General features: G+C 38.9%; 1 protein-coding gene across 1 annotated transcript in view; it reads right to left on the bottom strand.

Annotated features, from left to right (window-relative positions):
• The window catches only part of galnt18b (UDP-N-acetyl-alpha-D-galactosamine:polypeptide N-acetylgalactosaminyltransferase 18b), a 109,526-nt gene that overhangs the window by 39,194 nt on the left and 48,197 nt on the right, over nucleotides 1–22,135 (bottom strand). The window contains exons 3-6 of the mRNA XM_084717027.1: nucleotides 20,969–21,135; nucleotides 10,262–10,445; nucleotides 7,857–8,054; nucleotides 7,496–7,610 (exon numbers count right to left, since the gene is read on the bottom strand). Of these exons, the coding sequence (XP_084573153.1) occupies nucleotides 7,496–7,610; nucleotides 7,857–8,054; nucleotides 10,262–10,445; nucleotides 20,969–21,135 (664 nt within the window). The remainder of the gene's footprint in view (nucleotides 1–7,495; nucleotides 7,611–7,856; nucleotides 8,055–10,261; nucleotides 10,446–20,968; nucleotides 21,136–22,135) is intronic.

Below are 22,135 nucleotides of genomic sequence, written 5' to 3' on the forward strand. Positions count from 1 at the left end.
AATTTATATACCTCATATATACAATATAATTTACATATTTGGTGCAAGAACCATAACTTTTAATGTGTTGATAGCTATTTTTCAATTGATGGTTGATCACGTAGCAGAATAATGTCTCACTGTGATGACCTGGTCTATTTCGCATATCTATGTGCTATCTGTATGTCTCACATTGCTATTTAAATTACTCAGATACTTCATGCTACACGCTGTTTATATTGAATACAAATCGTACGGCGAATATGTGGGTGAAATCCAACGTGTAAATCATTATTATGACAGTAATGGTGTTTTATTGCCACTTCCATAAATACTGTGCACAAAGCCGGCCTCATAATTGTTTTTCATAGTCCTCAATGATCCTCATTTCTCAACATAACCTTCCTGGCTCTGGTTGAGAGTGATGATGTCGGCTTGTTCTTCTTATGATGCATTGTTCCAGGCTGGCCTCACTGGCGCAATACCCAGTATTCACAGGTGTTTTGGGAAATCATTTGTATTACTATTCTGTTTCAGGGGTCCTGTCCAATTTGCTGTGTCCTACCGTCCAGTCTGACTTGAAGGATCACCTCACAAAAAATATATATTTGGTTTGCTGCACATCCATAAACCAATACACAAAAATAAATCATCATATTGTGACCTGAGACTCAAACAGACATGCAGCACTGTAAGACAGCTGTGACAGGCCAAAGTCGTGAGGTGAGTCTAATTCTTGTGGATTATAACGAACAAGGAACGCCATCTTTCAGCAATATATTGCAAGATGCCACAGATGGCATCATCATAACTCCCCGTCATTAACAGGATCTCTTTTGGATAGACACTCAAAACTAAAAACAGGGGGGTAAAACTGTTCGAAGTGGAACATGTACAGTTGGTAAAATAAGCAATATTGGGGGTAATGTGCTACAAAATAAGCCATTAAAGTACTAAAATTACTTTTGTGTTGTAACAAGTAATATAACATGTTAGTTTGCGATTCAAATAATCAGTTATTTAGTTATGTTTTTAAATAAGCTATCCCTTATTGTTACAATTTTAGTATTTCCACCACTGCAAGAAGTACTGCTGCCTGCATCTCTGTCACCAGAGGAGACTCCAAGGGTCACTTTTTTTGCATTTGAGACAGGCGACAGATATAGTCTGTGTTTTTGTTAGACACTGTATCTCAAGTTGGATCTTGAAATAGATGTATTCAACAAATTCTTCATTCTTCAAATCTTTCTTCAACTCTATCCAGTGCACCTACTGAGAGACTTTTTAGCCTTGGAAGTGGAAATGTTGTCACTGAACTTCTTCTGCTCCTTTATAAAGGGCTAAACGAGAGAGAACATTGGTGTAGTGAGTCTGTGTGATTTGAAAAGCTTATGCACTTCTATATTTTGTATGGAAGCCTACACATTGACCTAGTTAACTAGTTCATTAGTTGCATGTTAAAACATGATGTACTGTATGCTATACGAGCCTATGTTTAATTGCTTTTATAGAGGCAGCTGGGTAATATGCCTCTGCACAGTTTACTGTCAGATTGTTAGCAGGCAAAAGGCTGTACATGTGCTGCCTGTCAGGTAACCATAGTTTCTATTTATTTCCATGCACAGCGCCTCAAATTATTCAAGTTTGCAAGTTTTATTTGCAGTTGAATAGCGTAAAAATTACATGTATGAACTTGTTAAGCTATTGAGCCACGGCACATTCATAATTTAATGTTTACCTGTCATCAGATATATTTGTTAATAGAGTTGTAAAGGGGAAATTACATCTGCCAATCCCAGGGTTTTCCACCAGCATACTGCAGGCCCTACAGCCCGCCCAACCTAACTGGACCCCACCAGGACTAAGCACTGCAGCTTTAAACTAAAACATGTTATACAAGTGGAAAACTTATTTAAGAAGTAACTCAGTGCGCATAGGTGTAGTGCTGCAGGAGTGCACTGGAATGATGCTGCGCCACTTTTTTTTCCTGTGTTTTTAAGCCTTTGCGGATCAAATCATCATAAAAGCATAGGGTCCCTATCAGACAGAGTGCAGTTTCCGCATTGAAAGTGGTCTGTTTTTTTCTGCAGACTTGTCTCACAATATTTTTAGTGGAAACCCCTGAATCCTATCATTAACCTGCTGACTTACGGACAATGGGCTGTAGACAAGGCAATGCAGTGACGATCGAGTGAACAGATTCATAAGCAGACGTATAGAAGGCTACACATCTTCTGAACATTGCAACCAAAAAATAGCAAAGGAGCTCTCAGTTTTGGTAATGCAAAAGTACTACTTTTCTCAGTAGGTAACACTGTAACATAAGTTACTTCTTAAGCACAGTAATAATGTAAAGTAAGAAGTTATATTGCCCAACACTAAAAATAAGCATATACTTCCTGCTAAAATGCTCTTCTCTGTACAAATCTGCCAACTGATTTATATGTCGCCATTACTGTGGTGGCAGAATCACTCAGTCAACAGTGAAATGGTGGATATTTGGGTTGATCATTAAGCCCTTATAACAGATGTAAATATAGAAGCTTTATAGTCTTAAATAAGTAGTCTGAAATTGATTATGACAGGTTTGGAAGGAAAAAGCATTATCAAAGCTCTTTGTCAAAGCTCTTTTTTTGGCAAATATTGTTGAATAGCTACACAATATGGATAGGGATGTGATCTAAAGGGGTTAAAAAGCCACTTTTCATCTTGACAATAAACCTAGCCAGCATTAACTGTTTACCTCCATCGTCAACACTGATTAATCTGCATGAAAGTTTATGAATTCTACATCCATACATATTTACACCCATAAAATATATAACAACAACACTTTGGCACAGAGACTGGAAAAGCATTGAGTAATATGTACTCTTCAAAATAAAAGTCTGCTTAATTCAAACAGGATTTCATGAGGAATTTATGATGCCTTGTTCATAATTTAGCACAACAACAACAACACACACACACACACACACACACACACACACACACACACACACACACACACACACACACACACACACACACACACAGACTTCAGCTGCATGTTTTAAGATACATAAAATAAGCAAAACATTTGTGTCATTATGCTGAATTAGAATGATAATTGCTGTGCATTATCATCATGGAAATATTCAACTTGCACTTTGTGACCAAATGTAAGCAGAGAGCAGCAGTTCAGCTCACCCTCACACTACCCAGGACATCCCTTTCAAGCCTCAGCCAAAGCCTGTAGCTATTGGCCTGGTTTGAGAGTGTCTCTGAGGATCCGTCAGCAGCCAGTCTGCGTGCTGGCAGGTGGTCTGGAGGCATGACCAATACGCTGCAGACACACAGACACACAGACAGACAGACAGTGCTGGGGCTCTGAGGGACTGCTAATCTGGGGCCAAGCCAGAGTCCTCCGGTCGTGTAGCTCCCAGCTCACTGTGTCACCCTCTGTTTCAAAAGCATTACTGAACTCTAAACTACATTAACCTCCAGGCAAGGGCGAGTTCCTTCAGTCCAACATGAGCACGCAAGTAAACAACATGGAGTGCGACACTGAACTGAGCAATGGGCCTAAATGATTCTTCAAACTGTTTATACATCGGGCTAGGACCCTGGTTTGTAATATAGGTGATAAAATCATCAATGTGTCCAGCTATAAAGCAATCAGTGGGGCTATTATCAGGCCCAGGAATTCTTAAAGCATGTAATTTCTGGAGGAAAATGACTTACGGGACTAATCTTCCTCCTTTACTGATGATTGCATCTCTATCATTAGCGAGGACTCATATTTCCAGATTCAGTCCTCTCGTAAGCTTGTCTCCATTTCCTTCTCACAGTGCAGTGGAGTCGGGAGTGGAGCTGAGGAGGAGTTGTCTCCCGCTCCTCGCTGTTATTGAACAGGCTGATAGCTGCATTAATGACTTTGTACAGTAGATGTGTGCTATCATTAGCTATCCCTGCGGAGGGCTGTTCTTTCTCTGGCCCATCTGCTTGTGGTACTGCTGAACTGAACGCACACCAAAATTATTTTCATCCAAGTCAGAGCTGGTGTACAAATAAAGCATGGCACTGTGAGAAGAATGCAGCATAACTGCAGACACGGTGCGTCTATCCGCCCCGAACAATGTCGGCGTTCTCTTCACACATCACTGCTGACAGCAACAATGACTTTGAGTCCTACAACTCTCGCATGTGCTTCAGTGGGCTCACCGGGGAATGAAGGTCATCATTCAGACTTCCGTATTAATTAGCTGTGATTATTTATTGTAGCTAAAACTATACAAGAGAGAGCACGTCACAGTGTGAGGGATAATTTCCTCCACTGTGTTCACTTGTTCCTGTCAAACCATGTAAGTACTGTCATCAGTTTCCCTGTATTAAGGATCAGATGAATTATATTCTATATTTGTCTTATTGTCAACATCCCATAGAGAGACCAAAAAAAAAACAACAACAACAAAACAATTAATTGATCCTATTGTCAAGTATTATCTGTGCAGCCAAAGTCTGATTATAACAAAGGCTGTAGTCCAAAAACTATAACAAACGCATCAATGAACTATACACTATCTTGGATTGAGTTTCTGTTCTATGATTAAAAAAGTACAGGGCTGATCCAAGCATTTATATTATATAATATTATATATTAGAATTTGACTATTTGATCTCAGTATATTAAAGACATGCTAACTATGTATAAACCAGCATGAACTCTCAGGTCTACTGACAGTGGTCTTTTAACCATTCCTCGCACAAACACTAAAGCAGGGGAGGCAGCCTTTTGTTTCTACGCTCCAAGTAGATGGAACGTCGTCCCTCAGGACCTAAGAGAGACCCCTTCACTGAGCACTTTTCAAAACAGCCTATGGCTAAGTTCGTCATGTGTGTGCGTGAATGTGTTTTTACTTATTGTTAACGTGTGCATGTGATTGTACACATGTTTATCTTTGACACATGCATATGTGTGCATGTGTCTTGTATATTCTTGTTGTTTTGTATATTTTGTACTTTTTGCACTGGTATTTGTATTTTATTCCTACAGATAAAAATATAACTCAACCAATAACTGCTTAGTTATAAATTATGCAAAATATAAATATTTTAAAAAAAGGTCAGGGTGCAGGGTGGACTCATTATCTCAGTACAGAGGGCAAAATTCATGCCCTTTCCAACATTACTTTAAAAAAAAAACATGAACTGTAGGCAGTGGCTAGAGACAAGTTATTTTTTGATCCCGAACTGCACCACAAATAATACATATGATGCTTGTGAATTTAAAAGATAATTTTATAAGCCAAGAAAGTTACACAGATGAAGTATCAGAAACAACTGAAGTATCAGACTGTGAAAATTCAGAATTAGAAAGACTGCACACCCAGAAGATTGACTCCCTCCAAAAGCTAACTTTATCTGCTGAAACTACACTGATTGTGTGTTTTTGTGCTGGGATGTAGTCACACAACAGTGGGTCTTACTCCCGGCTGATAAAATGACCAGGAGTTGCTGGATAAAACACATCCTGTACGATAACGTTAGAAGAGACAACGATGTTGGTGTTGATGATGTATTTTGTGCAAGACAATACATGATTTCAACCAAAACTAAGCTAAACGACTGTTTCAGACTGCCAAATATCATATGTGTAATTTGTGGCACAATTCACATGGGATAAAAAAAAAGTTGTCTCTTGCGACAGACTACCCTTCATATCTTTATCTGGAGTCAGGTTCCATTGGGCACACTGGAAAGGGCATGACTTCACCTATATTTCTAAATTCCTGGCCCTGGGTACTGTATCTTACAGTACTTTGACTCAATTCCTCATGCACCCTCCTGCTGATGTTAATACTCACTAAAGCACCAAATGCATGAACCCACAGCTGAAAATGATCTCAAACCAATGCACTACAGGGTGCCCTCACATTTCCCAAAGTCAAATTCCAGGCATTTTCAACTTGTATTTTTATGAAAACTATCATTTAGCCCGTAAATTCACCAGCTGAACAAATGCATAGCCAGTTTTAGTGTACTCTTAATATTAGCCCGCTAAATGCAGGAGGCTGTTCAAGGTTTTAGCTCTTGAATCAACCATGATTTGATTTTTTTGATTGCAAGCCAATGCTCATTGACATGGCAACCTCCTGACATATTGTCGTCTGTTGGCCTCCCACTCACTGTTGCATCAGAGGACACTTATCAAAAAAAGACTGACAGATCACACACTCAGAGTGACAAGCGAGGCTCAAACAGAGTTGTCATTTTGTATGAAAGGCAAAAGCATTTAGGCTGTCTCTGACTTTCTGTATTTCTTTATTTAAAAATCTAACTATTCAGCCAGATAGCGATTTACTATTAAAGTAATGCAATTACAATTTCAGTTTCAAGCACTTTTTAAGTCTTGAAAATGCCACATTTAATTAGTGTTTTCATGGATTTCCAGCAGCTGTACGAACCTTGGCACTATTCACAGCAGTCTGAGTAATAATGGCAAAAAGCTACAGTGCCCAGTCAAAAAAAGTAAAGACATTTTCAACTGCTTTCATTCACTGCTTACTGCTGTTAGCTACTTTTTAAATGTCCCAGTGGTGGGGGGTGCACACACCACTTCCTAACTGGAAGCGATGTGAACAAGCAAATGTCAGATTGTTTCAGTTGTTTTGAAATCCACGCTGACATGTTTAAGATTTACCCTTTACCCTTCAGTGGTCAGAATGAACAACAAGATAATTATTGACAAGATTGAGGAACAGCACATCTCATACGATCCACGGCATTAGGATACCCTCAACAAGGACAAGGTTTGAAAGGAAAACAGGGAGCTGTTGGGAGTTAAAAGTAAGTATAATGTCCTCCAACTGTACAGATGCATGAGTTAAGAAGTTAGTTATTAATAAAGACATCACACCCCTGTCCCGTCCTGCTGGCTTACCTTTTTTTACACACACATTGATGCTGGTATTACCTCCACTGCCAACTTAAATGTGAAACAACAACGTCCCACCATTCTGTGTTTGTACGTTTTATACAGAAGGTCAAGGTGGACTAACAGAGTAACATTCCTGCCACGTACAGTCTGTATAAAAGGAGCTACTGACAGAGTAATGAAGGGAAAAAGTAAGACAAATACATTGTTTGAGTTTGTTGACAACAAATAACATAGAAGAAAATCAGCCTTACAGCCATAATGTAGCTCTGAAGATAAATTTCATTCATCTAAAATCTATCATCAAAAGCACCAGACTGCCTGAACACCGCTCATGAAAATAAAAACACATCTTGGCTGGATATCCTTTTTCTCATCTCTTTACTAATGTCCACTCCACCTCTCCACCATTTCTAAATGCACAGACCACATCGCTTGCAGCCAAATTACACTTTTTCAATGAGTTTAGTATTTTGACAATGTGGTCCTCAGTGACCTTGCTCCCAACAGCCATTAAGTGTCATTATCATAGTTAATTTTCAACACATTACCTGGATGAACAATGGCGCGTAGCCACAGGGGGTTGACATTATTACTCACCCTGATGCCCAGCTCCACATTTTCTCCCCCGTACACCTCCATCCCCTCATCCAGCAAGCCAATCTCCTCAAAGTACAGCCTGTCCACCACGAAGCAGCCAATCAGGGCCGGGCTCCTGGGGATTAAAGATGATGGAAATCAGTTTTGTTCTTCTGCACAGGTAATGTTAGCTTGGCACTGTTGCTATAGTAACAGCAGAGACAAGAAGAGGAATATGACCTTGTACAGCATATAATTTGTACATGAATTGTACATGACTTACCCTTTTTTTAAGCAGGGTTGACAATTGTTTACCTAATTTCAGATAAAGAATATTTTATATTATTTCATTCAGGCTGTGAGGACTGGGATGTTTACTTACTGGATTGGTGCGCTCTTGTTGCCCTTGTGCCACCAGGACTTTGGTGGGTTGAGGTAGCGACACCACAGCTCCCAGTCAAAGCCCTGGGCAGACAGCGGATACTCTTCAATCTCAAACGTGTCGTACTTGATGTTATCGAATGATGGGGAGATTATGCGAGTTCTGTCTTCTTTAATTCTCTGCAGAATAGGTTCAGCCCTTTAAATATGGAAAGAGAAAGTCATTTTAAATTGAGTGTTTGTTTTGACAGCCTTTCTTCATTACCTTTGTGATCATGTCTGTCATGTAAGGAGCACTTTTTAAAAACCAGTTTCACAATTTCAAGATGACTTCAATCCAATTTATTAGTCTGACAAAGCATCATTTCCCATCTGATAAGATGGTGGAATTTTTTAATCGAAATATGCAGAGATAAAATTTGCTTATTCACTAACACTTATCAGAGTAATTCAAAAGCCACACACTACATTTACAAGGTCATTTAATGTGCATGCGTTCCCTCCTACTTGCACTCCCCTTCTAAATACATGGAAAACAGGTCTGACAAGATAATGCAAAACAGGCTATAATTTTCTTGCTTTTAAGGAATTCATTCAAAATAATGTGATATAAAGATTTAAATCTACATTTTGGGTTTTTTGTTGAGAGTTAAATGAGAAGATTGATACCACTCTTGTATTTCTTTGCACAATAATTTAGAAGCTACTGCCAGAGAACTGTTAACTCAGCTTAACATAAATCCACCTACCAGAATCCCCAAAGCTCTCTAATTAATACGTTATACTCTGTAGGCAAATTGGGAAGGGGGGTTAAGGATAAAGCAATTGTTAGCAAAATAACCAATATACATCCTCTTTGTTAACTTGCCATTTCCCCTCTCCATCCCCTCATAGCAGAGAGGAAGCAGGGGCAGAGGGGTTGTGTAGTTGAATATGTTAGTCTAGTCTGTCTGACCCATTGATCCTTTATTTGACCGAGGTTTGTGGAAGATAGAATCTATTAGGGGTCGACCGATTATCGGCCTGGCTGACTATCAGATCTGATATTCAGCAGTTTTACAACTATCCGATTGCTGATAAGATAAATTTGTTTACAAATGCAGTACTTTGACCCTAATGCAGCTGTCTCTGTAGTCACCTTCTGTGGTATCACTCAATATCCCACCCACAACACTACCTGATTGTTTGTACGTCACAAGTAACAGCCTATCAACACTGAAGGCTGTTGTACCACAGACAGGGAGTCAGGTACAAAGGGGCACATTTGAAGATGGGGCAATAATTTTTTCATTTTTACTGCAGTTGTGTGAATCAGTTATCGGTTTCCTTGATTACTAATAATTAGTATCTGCCCTGAAAAAAACAATTGAATCCTAGAGTCTAGGGCTCGATCATGGCTCTGAAATATTACTAACCTAACTGTGCAGCATATTGTTAAATCTGTGGTGCGGTCCGTGGTACTGAAGTAGGAGAAAGATTTTGTAATTATGCCTCAGTCCAGCCTAAAGATGCCATGAACTGTAAATATAGATAACCATATACAAAGATCCCCCCAAATTAAGCCAAAAACATCTCGGTGGCTGGCTTCAGTGTAAGTCATAAACCCCTATGACCTCTATGAGGGGACACAGGCCAAACTACAACATCAAAGTACAAGTCAAATAAATTTTCCCAAAAGATAGTTTCTGTCATTTTAGGTAGTTCTTATCACACTGATGTATGTTCAAGTCCTCATTTGGCTTTAATTAGTTAGTTGATTCTATAAAGAGATTGAGTCACCTGGTTGTATGGGCGGGAGTATACTCCAAATGATGTCACCAGCACAAGATGGCAGCACTTGGATCCGGGATATTTTGTCTTAATTTTTATAAAGTCAGAGGACGTGGAAATGTGTCAGTTTTAATTTGTGTCAGTGGTCCAGCCTGTCTGTCAGTTTTTCTACTATATATCTTATATAGTAAGTTGCTTAACAGAAGCGGTCCTCCTCGGCGAGCTAACTGGCTGCCTGCTGGAGCCTGATATTTAACAGACAGAAATGAGAGTGGTATCAATCTTCTCATCTATGTTTTGGCAAGAAAATGAATAAGTGAATTCCCAGATGTACCAACTGTTTTAATGAGTTCATGTGTGGATCAAGAAAGCAGATAGAGAGCAGAGAGCATGCTTATCTGGTGGAGTATGAGGACCCTGGCAGATTACAGATTGTTGTGATGTTGTGCAGAGTGCACTCATGTGTATATCGTCATAGGCACAGAATACATCCAGTAGAAAAGAAGCCAACCAGAAGACTTTGTTATTAAATTAGATAATTTTCTGTAAACCCACACAGATGGATATGACTCAAGAACCTGCTCTCTTGTGTTGAGCTGTGTTAGCCTCATGCCGCACTCCGCGTGAGTGACTCACCAGCCAACGTTGAACTCGACGTGGGCATCAAAGAGGGCAACAACTGGAGCGGTGGCAGCCCTCCACCCACTCACTCTGGACCGGATCAGACCCTCCTGCTTGGAATGCCGCACCATCTTGATGAATCCGGGACGTTGGCTGTTGGTCTCAGACACAAAATCCTGCAGCTTCTCCTTCAGCTCATCTACAAAACACACACACACACAGACACACATTTTACATCAACACCTGAAGAGTTTTTGAAGATCCTGTGTGAGATAGGTGAGTAAAGTGAGAGCTGCTTGTGGGAGCAAACTTCCACCCACAAGACGCCGTCATGTCCTCCTGCAGTGGGCAGTATTTCATTGGTAGAAGGCCAAAAGTACTCATGCTTCACTGCTTTGATCACTGGACCAAAGAGGCAGCAGCTTGAGCCAGCACTGCAGACCTCCATGGGGCTTACCAGTCATAACGGGATATTGCAATATTGAGGACTCAGCCGGCAATGCTTTTCAAAACATGGGGGGAGGAGAAGTCCGTCCGTTTTAATGTTTGGCTTCAAAGTTTACCTCCATTATTACCTGAGCTATATACTGTATGATGACTCATAGCCAGCGGGATAAGAGTCAGTGCAACTTAAATGAAAAAGAATCATAGTTCTCCATGCAAGTTATGAGTGGTAGCAATATTTCTGCTAATTCTCTCAAAAATACAATAAATTACAGCAATGGGTATATAAACTAGAGATTTAGATTGTGCTAAAATCAGCATGACAGTACACCATGCTCATCTCTAAAAATATTACTCTGACAACATTTATAAAGTAATTAAATCAACTTTCTTAAATTAATATAATTTATGGTGCTGTTATTTTGCTGCTACACCACCCCTTTAATTCAGGTGTGCAAGTCAGAGAACAAACAGTTTTGTGACTGGGGTTAACGTTAATGTTGTTTTCGAAAGGCTAAACACCAAAACAAATATGAGTTGTAGCTGATTATGATGTGAGATAAAAACATGTGTCAATATATTTTGAGTTTTGGACTTTCCAACGCTCTGGAGTTATTGGGAATGTTTGGGTCACAAACAAACTCTGTTCAGCGTCCGTCATCTGTCCCAGGGAGTCTTTGTGTCAGACGCCACTAGCTTAAAAATACATGTGAAGTTTGTGGACGTAGCAGCCAAATCTGTATATGAAAAAAAATAAAATAAAAAATTATCAGCAGATATCTTGGTCACAAACGGACTGAGCTAGCAAAGTGTGTTTGTACGTGTGGCATTTGTTCAGTTTGGGATTAACATTAGCTGAAGTTGGGGTTCTACTGACGTGAGTGATTGCTTTCCAGGTATTAGTCAGATTTTCTTTTTTGTTTGTTCTTTAATGTGGTGATACATGTTGTACCATGGACTTTTTTTTGTGGTGTTATTGAACCTTGAGCTTTCGATATTGCTGCATTCCTGTACAGAAAGTGTTAGAGATCTCCTCGTGGCTGAATGAGCAACATTCAAGCCAAGTGAAATAACTTGGGCCATTCAATGTTCCTTTCAAAAAAAGCCACTCTTTGGAGTCGGCTGTGAAATGTCAGAAAAAGACAGCGAGTTAGTAAAACCACAATTATATCACCACTCTCATACTGTACTACCAACCGAATAAAGCTGAGAAAAATAAAACTTTCATCGGCACTGCATTTCATCATCTCTTGTATAAATCACCTTCGGCTGTATTCTCACTATTCCACTTTTAACTGCCTGTGCCTTTTGAGTTTGAAGGGAATGGGGAGCAGTTGCAAGCAGACACAATATGGCTGCCGTGAAATCACGCTGTGTCTGGCTTCCTCAGAGGCAGGGTGAGTCAAAAAAAAGTTTGATTCTTCAAACCAACATAACTGGAGAAAAGTTCTTTTACAGAAGCAGTTCATCTGATCATGAAGTTTATTGGCTGTATTGAGAAAGTCTATATCCGCTGCTGAAACAAAGCAAACAACATGAGATTCAGATCAAAACATGATTAAAGCAGAACGTTTCCCCCCAAACACATACAGATTCTGTACAGTTACACCACACATTTGGCAAAGTGACAAACAAACCTGCTTCAGCACTGATTTACTTGAATATAAATTGTAAATCCTAAATATTTTTCAGCAGTCTCATTTTCTCCCTGTTTGCAAAGGACAAATTTAGGCTGTTTGGCATGGTAGTTAACACTGGCACCTGTTAGTAAACAAATCCCACACAGCATATCAATCAGTGCATCTACGACAGTGAATTTTAATATAAAATGCAAAGTATATAATGGGAACTACTTTAGCTCATGTATTTTCATCAGAAATCCTTCGGAGGTAAGCAGGGAAGTAGCAATTATTTTCACCCTTGTGTGGAATGTTTATTTTCCCTGGATGTGTTTTGAATGTTTACTTATGTTTGATTTGTTTGATTTGATTGAGTATTCATGAGTATTCATGTTTAATACAAAGTTCATGGAGGAAATATGAAAAAAGGGTAGGTCTTGATAAGTATTCATTTTTTGTACTCTTTTTGGACAAATTATGAAATATTTATGTATTGTTTGTCGAACAATACTGTTAAATTCAAAATCTAATCTAATCTAATCTAATCTAATGATCGATTTATTTAGCTATTTATGTATTAATTTTTTTTACATTTTATTGACAAGTTGGGCTGTAGCGATAACCGTGTGACCGCATCAACGCAGTGATGTGATGCTTACTACAGTGTTGAGCTCATTACAGTCATCACCACAAATTTTATTTTATTTTGTAGGATCAAACTAATGTTATTCCATTACACAATGTGATTGAGCTGTCACAGGTTTTGTTGTCATAACCCACAAACTCGCAGGAATAAATTGTTTTTTCACCACTGTGAGAAAAAAATCCATACTGTCAGTGTCCAGAGGAGACATGCTGTACTGAATGTCACGTTAATTTATAAAGTATATACCTTAGGTATAGATAAAACACCTGCAAGAGTCTAAGAACAGGTGTCCTGTACAGAATGCAAGGCCAAATTTGTGATTTGTAATATTGTGCTACACAGATAAAATTGAGTTGACTTTGTGATTTAATTAAAAGTCAATGAAATTAAAATGAATGAAAACTAATTTTAAATTGTGCATTTTTCACATCATGTTTGCTAGTGTGCAGCCTTTGCTGATGATTGCTACAATTTTATTCCACCAATTGCTGATCATTCAAATAAAATGAGAACAGAAATTAGTATCTTGTTGGCTGCATGCTCACACACATATCTGTCCTTGTCAATGTGCACAATACAAACACAATTGGACACGGACTTGTAAAGACAATGCTCCACAGCACTACTGATGGTCATAACTTCCACAGGGTATCTTTAATTTACAACATCTTCTTACTAAACCCAAACACCACTACTCCTAATCTTAAATTTGTTCAGTGACGTCAGTTTGTTTAAACTGTCCCTGGGGCAGCAACTAAGATCACGGGGAAATAAATCTGAATATTTCATAGAAAGATACTAGTGTCAGAGATGCAAAGATGCAGGCCCTCAGAAACTCAGAATTGCTGCTATTTCCCAAAAGACAACAAACAAGTCTGGAGCAGAATATAATTTAATACAATACAATTTAAAGCAGAAGGACACTGGATTAGGAAAACAAACTTCATTTAAGTTTTAGCATATGTTGTAGAAATATTTCTTCAATTTGGACTCTAATTCTGGCTAAAGCTTCTGTAATTACTCATGCAAGCAGCTGCTGGTGACGTACTACCAGATTACTGTATCCGTAATGATTTTTAATCCATCAATAATTAAGACATTCTGACGTTTGCGTGAATTGAAAACAAGACTGATGATGTGTTATGCCTCATAACAAATCATAATAAAACACAGTTCATTACACCAGGCATGGCTGATGGCCAGCAGTCATCAGTCTTTCAGGACTGATATCCTGCTGAAGCTCTGCTGGGAAGCAATGGGCTTTGAGATGGAGCTGGACTGGAACAACAAGCAAACAGGTTTCCAACATCCCCGTTCAGTCAAGCAGTAAATCCTGTAACGTATTCAAAACGTAGGAAGGACACAGGTTTCTCTCAGAAGATAAAAAGCTAAATGGCGAGCTGAAAAATGGCGAATACACTATAAAGCTTACCTCTATTGTATCGTCAGTGTGATATAACAGAATAACGCTGCATGAAACCACCTGAATATTGGCACTAGGCTTCTGAATCCACAGCAACACACTATCAAAGATTTCTATATCCAAACCAAAACATGTCTTCTCAGTCTAACAGAGCTTAAAGGGATAGTTGGGATTATTTGATGTGGGGTTGTATGAGGTACAGAGAGGAGGACCGGCTCAGAAGCAAAGCCAAGTACTGCTATGGAGAGTGTCAGCAACAAAAGGTATTTTATCCACTTAATAAAGGTCCAACTTAAAAAAAAACAACATCAATTTGCCATCAGACAGCCTTTTCTGATGGAAAAGTGCTGTTATTTAAGCCAAACATCACTCTCTCTAAAACAAACAAATTCTACAGGCAAAAACAGTCATTTTACCTCACAGACCGCAGGATTTGTTGGCTTCGATCTGTTCGTTTGTTTGACTTATTGTGTGCCTTCGGTGTTTTAAAAGGATACTTTAAATTCACCGCAGTAACACAGTTACAAATAAACTAATAGATTAAGGCAGTGGTGGACAAGCAACTCCCGTTTTCTGTGAAGTAAAATGACTGTTTTCGGAGTTTAGTGGGTTTGGAGAGAGTGATATTTGGCTTGTTTAATGGTGGTTTCCCAGAGGAGGCTGTCTGAAGGCAAAGTAAAGCACTGAAAATATTAATACTAATAATATTAATATTAATATATAAAGCTGACCCTATCACAGCAGCAGCTTTTGTGCTGGTGCTCCTCTCTGCTTTTCTTAACTAAGATAAGATAAGATAAGATAAGATAAGATAAGATAAGATAAGATAAGATAAGATAAGATAAGATAAGATAAGATAGTTTTTTGTAAGAATGCAGAAAATTTAATTGTGACAGTGTCGTATGTGTAGTGCTTAAAAACGATATTTGACTGATGAATGGGATTTAGTAAATGTTTCATTTGATCTATAATCTGTTGCAGCCTCATAACTGTATGTTGATGTGTGACTGAACTGAGCTCGTCTGTCTAACAATGCTGCACATTCTCTTTGTGAATGTTCAAACTAAACACCATTTATCACCACGTAGGCATTACTGCTTGCTTGCACAGCAGATGGCAAATCGGCATGGATACAGGTTTCACAGTCGCTGTGTAGTTTGCGCTACACAACTCACTACACAACTCTGCAGGTGTGAAAATATCTGTTTAAAATATCCAACTGATAACTTGCTCATCATCCACAATTACACCAGTTTTGTATCCAAATCCTGGATCTCGAGTTTGGATACAAGACAGGCAGTTTGTTAAAAACATTCTGAACACATGTTGCTGAAGTTCCTGTACAAATACGCACTGCTTGTATTTTATAGTTGGCAGTACGTACTGTAAACTCAGCTTTGTTGGTTTTCGTTCATATCATCCCAGCATTTGTGTTCTCTCCAGCTTTCATTGGCTGGACCTACAGCGACTGCTTGCTGGATGTCCAACGCGTTTCAAACAGTTGCCTGAACTTCTCTGCACACCTGATTTGTTGACCGAATCCAAAACACTCACAGGGATGGACAACAGTTTAAAGAGAGTGGAAGCAATTCATAACACATGATCACCATGCTTAGTCTGAATCATACACCGGTCAAAAGTTACATCTTGATCTTGATTACAACTGAAACCATTAGTTGAGAAAACAATCAGCAGATTTATACTCTTTAACTCTTTAAATAGAAGGATAATTAAACGATAATTTATTTTAAACCTGGCCCTATTTTTTTTTTCATATTTTGTGATCTAAATGACAAATAATTGTAACTGGTCACCTCAGCTGGTAGCCATGAAACAGGCTGCAATGGTTGCAACATAATCCAAATGTGCGCACCAAAGTAAATCACTAAACCTGATGGTTTTTGTCAGTCTGCCACCGCCTCAATCAATTAGTTTGCTTTGGTTATTAGTTCAGATCTGAACTAATGTGTTAAAACACCAAAGTCAAACAGTAACACAAACAAACTTAACCGATCCAGGCGGCGGTAGACCAGCATCTCTTATGTTCTGAGAGTTTCTGTCAAAAGGAATTTGGTGGCTTTGAAGAGAGCACTGCAGCGGCCTCGGTATCCTGTCAGAAAGGGGTCTGAAAATGTTTATTTCCGTAGGAATCCTTTCCATAATATTGTCAGACACTTAGAATAACAATCTAAGCCTGTCAGTCACCAAGGCGAGGGCTTTCAGAGGATGTACTTTGAAGAGCGTGTTTCTGTTACACAGCAGCCTTTGCAGCTCAATTGTCCACCCCCTGCAGACGATCTACTGGATAAACTCCAAAACTTTTTATACCTATAGGGGGTATATACGATTATCTGCTCAAATTAAAGGCAGTTGGACTCGACAGTAGTCATTACAACTGACCAAAGACACAGCCTAGATCCCTGTGCAGGACTGTTTTCTTAGTCCCACTCCTGCCTGCTCACAGTGGATTTCTGACCGCCTGCTCCCACAAAATCTATGTCCACTACCGCCTCTTCTTGCAAATATTCTAACCATTCAATGTCACACCATAGCAGAGTTCAATTGATTTTGTGTTTTCTCCTTGATTTTGTCTTCTCCTTTTCCTCAGGGAAAGAAAACACATTATCTTTTTGTGAAATTAATAAAGAGTTGCACACCTGCTTGTAATAACGTACAGAAATTATGTTCTAGTGCATAATTACATTCATACTAATTACAGTTATCTAATTAAACAGACAATAAAATTTAAATGTTCATGTCTACTCACTACAGAGATATTGTGTATTTGAGGTAAACCGGCTCTCGCAAGATTTGCTTTGATTCCTGTGGGATCCCGATCCCCACGGAGTGGCCACGGACTATCACGGCTATTTTTATGTAATTACATTACTGGAAAGACATTTTGCATGCAGCAGTATTGATGTTCACAGTTACATCCAGAGTGAGGATGCATGTTTGTAGAACAAAAGCTGAGGAATATAAATGAAAGATGCTAAATATTTAATTGATAGTCAACACAGTATATTATGACTTTTCTTTTTCTTCTGGCTTTTGTCATTCTATAAACAGACAGCTCCGACGTCTTGTTGAATCTATTTGCACAGTCAATTGTACAACAGCCCTTTTCCATTTTAGATTTTAGTGTTTTTTGAAAGTAATGTTGCCACTCAGTAGCCTTTTTGCCACACAGTGGGTGTAACTGCTGAGTCAACTAACTGAGTCCGCACACCAGAAGCTGCTCCTTATAGCACTTTTAATTATTTATCATCACGTTTTCACAATTTTATACTTTTGTTTTTGCATTTCTGTCCAGCACCCAGTACTTATCATTTTTGGATGTATGTGCTGTTTTTTTAAATTTCTTTGCACTTTCTCATATTGTAACATCAAGCATATCTTCTATTAGACATTTAATCTCTAACATATGTAAAAAAAAATAGCACCAAGCTATAAAAATACCAGAATTACCCTTTAATTAACCAACTAAGATATTCAAATCTCTCTGATGGGGACCTAAAAGGCTCCATCACCTTCAGAGATGAGATGAATCAGACTCACAAGTTCCTGACAACTAGTGATCTGGCAGAGACACCATGGGAAAAAGATAGAGGTTTGGATAAAAACATTAAAGTATTTTAGAGGTTTTGATAAAAGCATTAAATTCTTTCTGCTGTCTGCATTTTGCTTAAAATTTAGCTGCTCATCCCAAAACCCTTCACCCTCACATATATACAAGACTATTATCATTTAAGTTAAAGTATGGAATCATAAGTCCTCTGACAGCCTGTCTAATAAGTGAGCCCTTCTCAAAAGCCCACTCTTACACAGACGAGCCTTTCTCGGGCCACAGCTTGGGACATTATCCAATTAAGGAGGAATCAGCTAGGTCAATTTGCCCTTCTCTCCCTTGATAGCTACACATTCTCCTGCATGCTAATGCCTCTCGGAGGTGAGCTGTGACAGTGGCTGATGACTAATGTAAAGCTGTGGATGCCCGGGAGGTTAGCCGCGGACGCTGACCCCTTCAACTATCTCGGCAGCATCACGGGTCAACAGGCTAACGACATTTAGCACACATAAGATTCACAGTCATGGTGATAATGATAACACCAGGCCTATCAGACAGAGTTTGACAGAGTGCTCAGGCAAACAGGGTGAAATGCCATCAGCAAAATGTCACCGCGTGACTTGGGTCCCTGAAGGAGCTAAAGGCGACTGCTCCCTCGCTCTCAATTACGTGATGAAATATGAATGTTAATGTGATCTGATGTGATAATCCAATAATATGCTAAGGGGAGGAGTGGGTACAAACTTTTGGGTTTTCATTTTTACATTTTTTAGCAGATAACTTTGGACATTTTCAACTTTCTGGTCAATAATGGCCCGAGGGAGGCCGATCATTCTTATTCCAGCGTATAAGTTATAAGTTAGTGAGGGATCCTACAGTAATCTATATTCTGTTCCAGCAGGCCACAAGCCATGCTACATGTTTTGCATTATTGACTTTGGTACACACATTCTTCCCAATGCCAGTATTTCCCATGTTGATTGCCCCTAATGGCTGTCTCAGTCCTTGTTACAAGCAGCTCAGCCCATTTAAAAGTATATAGCCTATAAATGACCTTGGCACAGTATCATTACCTTTTTATAGCCGGCTTTCTGCCTTTGTAATGTAGTTAAAGTCCTGCACTGTAAATTATAGGGCCACTTTTCACAGGTGACTTCAGGTCCATGTCTTGTGCCTTGCACGGCAGACAGAAGTCACTGATCAGTGAACTCACACATCAGTCTTCTCAGTCATAACAAGCAAACAGAGCTCAGCACATTGTCAGCATATTCTGGATATCTTTTCCACCTGACACTGTTTACATTACATCCAATGCATGCAGATGTAAGAATTAGGGTTGCAAATGCAGACAAGATACGTATAAACACTTCATCACCTTGCTGGATTGTTATCTGCCTCGGGGCAAATTTCCTGGCTTTGCAGCTAATTAGTGTTATTCATCTATCGGTTAAATCCAGTGAACACAGCCCCTCATTAAAAACATTAAAGGAGTCTGGAGGCCATCAGTGGAGCAGTAAATATCACAGATATGGATTTCTCCACACATGAGGCAATGATATGTAAAATAAAGACCTCTTTTAACACAGAGCTGCCAAAGCTATTTTCTAAAATGGTGTTTAGCATGTTTGCAACGTGATCTAAAATTTATGTTTTTTACTTGTTTGGATCACAGTAGCCACTGAGGAGGACGCAACTACTGTTCCTGTGGTCTCCGCAAGATTCTGCATTCTAAGGTCTGTTATTTCTGTATAGCAGGCCATTGCTATGTATAACAGACAGTTGTTGCTATGGACACAGTTCTGATTAAAGACTCTGGAGGATTTTTTTTTTTTTAAGTAAGTAGCTGTGTAATATGCAGGATAATGTACAGTGATCATTATGTAAGGGATAATGTACCTGCTCACTGTACATTATTCTGCTTGTTACATGGTTACTTACCCCCCGCAAAAGTATTTTGGCACACATTTATGTGACACAAAATATCAATTTTACATTTTTTAATTGCTTTATTTCACAATAGTGACTGTGCATCAACCTGCTTGTTACATGGTTATGTACCAAAAAAATCAATAATTTGTCAAAAGATATTAATTTTTAAATTATTTTAGTGATTTAACAATGATTTTATTATTGCTCCAGAGTCTATGATCAATTTAATTAGCTTTCAATTACATGATGAAATATGAATATTAATGTGATCTGATGTGATAATCCAATTACATGCTAAGAGGAGGATGGGTTCAAACTCTTGGGTTTTCATTTTTACATTTTTTAGCAGATAACTGATAATATAGGGAATTCCCTGTTTAAAAAAAAATGCATTTGTGAACTGAGACTCAAAAATCCCACACACAAATGAGTTCACACATGACAAGCAGGTTAAATGTAAATGCAGGTTCAACAGTTTGCATAAAAATGTCACAAATCCACAGATGTTTTTGAGGAAAATTGAAAGTAAATAGAAACTGTATATTTGTGGATTTCTATTGCATTTATTTAAAACAAGACAAATTGGTGTGTGCACCAGAAATGCATTTGTGAATCTTAATATTTTTACATGCAGACTTTACTGACTTTTATTATACAACAATTGCTATTTTTATGTGCATAGGAAAATATTTTTGTGGAGAGCGGGGAAATACTGCACTGTGGACACTGTAGTTGTGAAAAGAACATTAAAAAAAAAAAAAAAACACATACCCTCTAACCTCAGAAAATAATGCAGTTAGTTAATGATGTACTCCTTGACCCAGGAAGCAACATCGGGTAACTATGGAGTAGCTTATGGAAGAGCAGACTAACACACAGTTCAATCCATTCTCACACTGTCACTCTTGTGTTTTTGTTTTTTGGAAAGCCTAAAAAAAGACAGCACGCCCCAAACTCTTTAAATCTCTCTTACTATAGCCGCACACCACTTCATTATGTAAAGAAATCCAGAGCATGACACGCCTGCCGTGCCTGGTTATGGTTGCTAAGCTACAATTGGCGAATCGCTGTATTGTAAAATGATGTTGCTTACTGTTATTGCTGTTGTCGTCCACCAGGATTATCTCTTTGAGCAGGTGGGAGGGCGTCCTGTTGATGGCAGAGTGAATGGACCGCAGGATGACAGACAAGGCTTCGTTCACAAAAATGAACACAATGCTCACTTGAGGGAGGTTTAAAGGATAAGTGATGTTTCTGCACCTGCGGAGGACAAATAAATAACAAAGCCCTTGGTGAGGAAATGTTTACACCTGCATCTTTTCTAAAGGATTAACAGATAAATTTGACACTGATTCCTGAGAGCAGGGTAATGTCAGATTTGCAGGCACTTGGCAGACTATATCAGGACCCTATTTTCATGAATCACGGTATAAATGTAGGCTCTGGCACCAGTTCATGGCCAGCAGATTTTTGGAAATTTAACGATCAGGGTGCTACTGCCATAGTGGTGCACCTGCAATGCAGTTATAACAGGGATCACTTTAGGAGGAATAAATAATTGGCCGTGTGGTAAGGTCTGACATCAATCAAGCTCCTCTCTTTCCCTTTTAGGATATTGTTTTGTGCCACCACATGCTGACATTTTCATCGTGAATACAGAAAGCCAGCTTATTGCCTCAAGAGGAAACTGACTCCTGTTTCCAGGAAATGCAGAGAGAGCAGTTTATAAGAAACATGACTGTAAAGCTGCAGGTAATGTCCTGTTTAATTTGAATTGAAGGTTTAATTCAACACTTCATTTAGAGGGGTTTGCGTGAGACAACAATAAATTATGTCTCTTTTAATCTGAAGTTGATTTTGTTTGAGATGTCTTAGTAATGACAACTTGACATTAATCAAGCCAATAAAAAACATAAAAGTGTGTAATGAATATTTTCCTTGACCACAAATGAGGTGGTATATTTTAGACTTGTCATTAAGTTTTATTACATCGTCAAATGATTTTGGCGGTCAGCCTACTTTAGCAACAAGTAAACTAGCCGCTATCTGTCCGTCCATCAGCTAATTCTATAAGCTAAATCACCTTGGTGCCTTGGTAGGGAATTATTCGTAATTCTTTTATGAAAACATTTGACAGTTTCATAAACTTAATGACATCTTTATGACAAGTCCCAGATGTCAGAGCCGGTCAGCCCTATATGCACACTACGCAACCTGCGTGAGGCCCTGCAAGGTACGCAAGGGCCCCGCCTCCTCCTCC

The sequence above is a fragment of the Lutjanus erythropterus genome, chromosome 1 (genome assembly GCF_056507025.1).
Source record: "Lutjanus erythropterus isolate fLutEry1 chromosome 1, fLutEry1.hap2, whole genome shotgun sequence".
NCBI lineage: Eukaryota > Metazoa > Chordata > Actinopteri > Lutjaniformes > Lutjanidae > Lutjanus > Lutjanus erythropterus.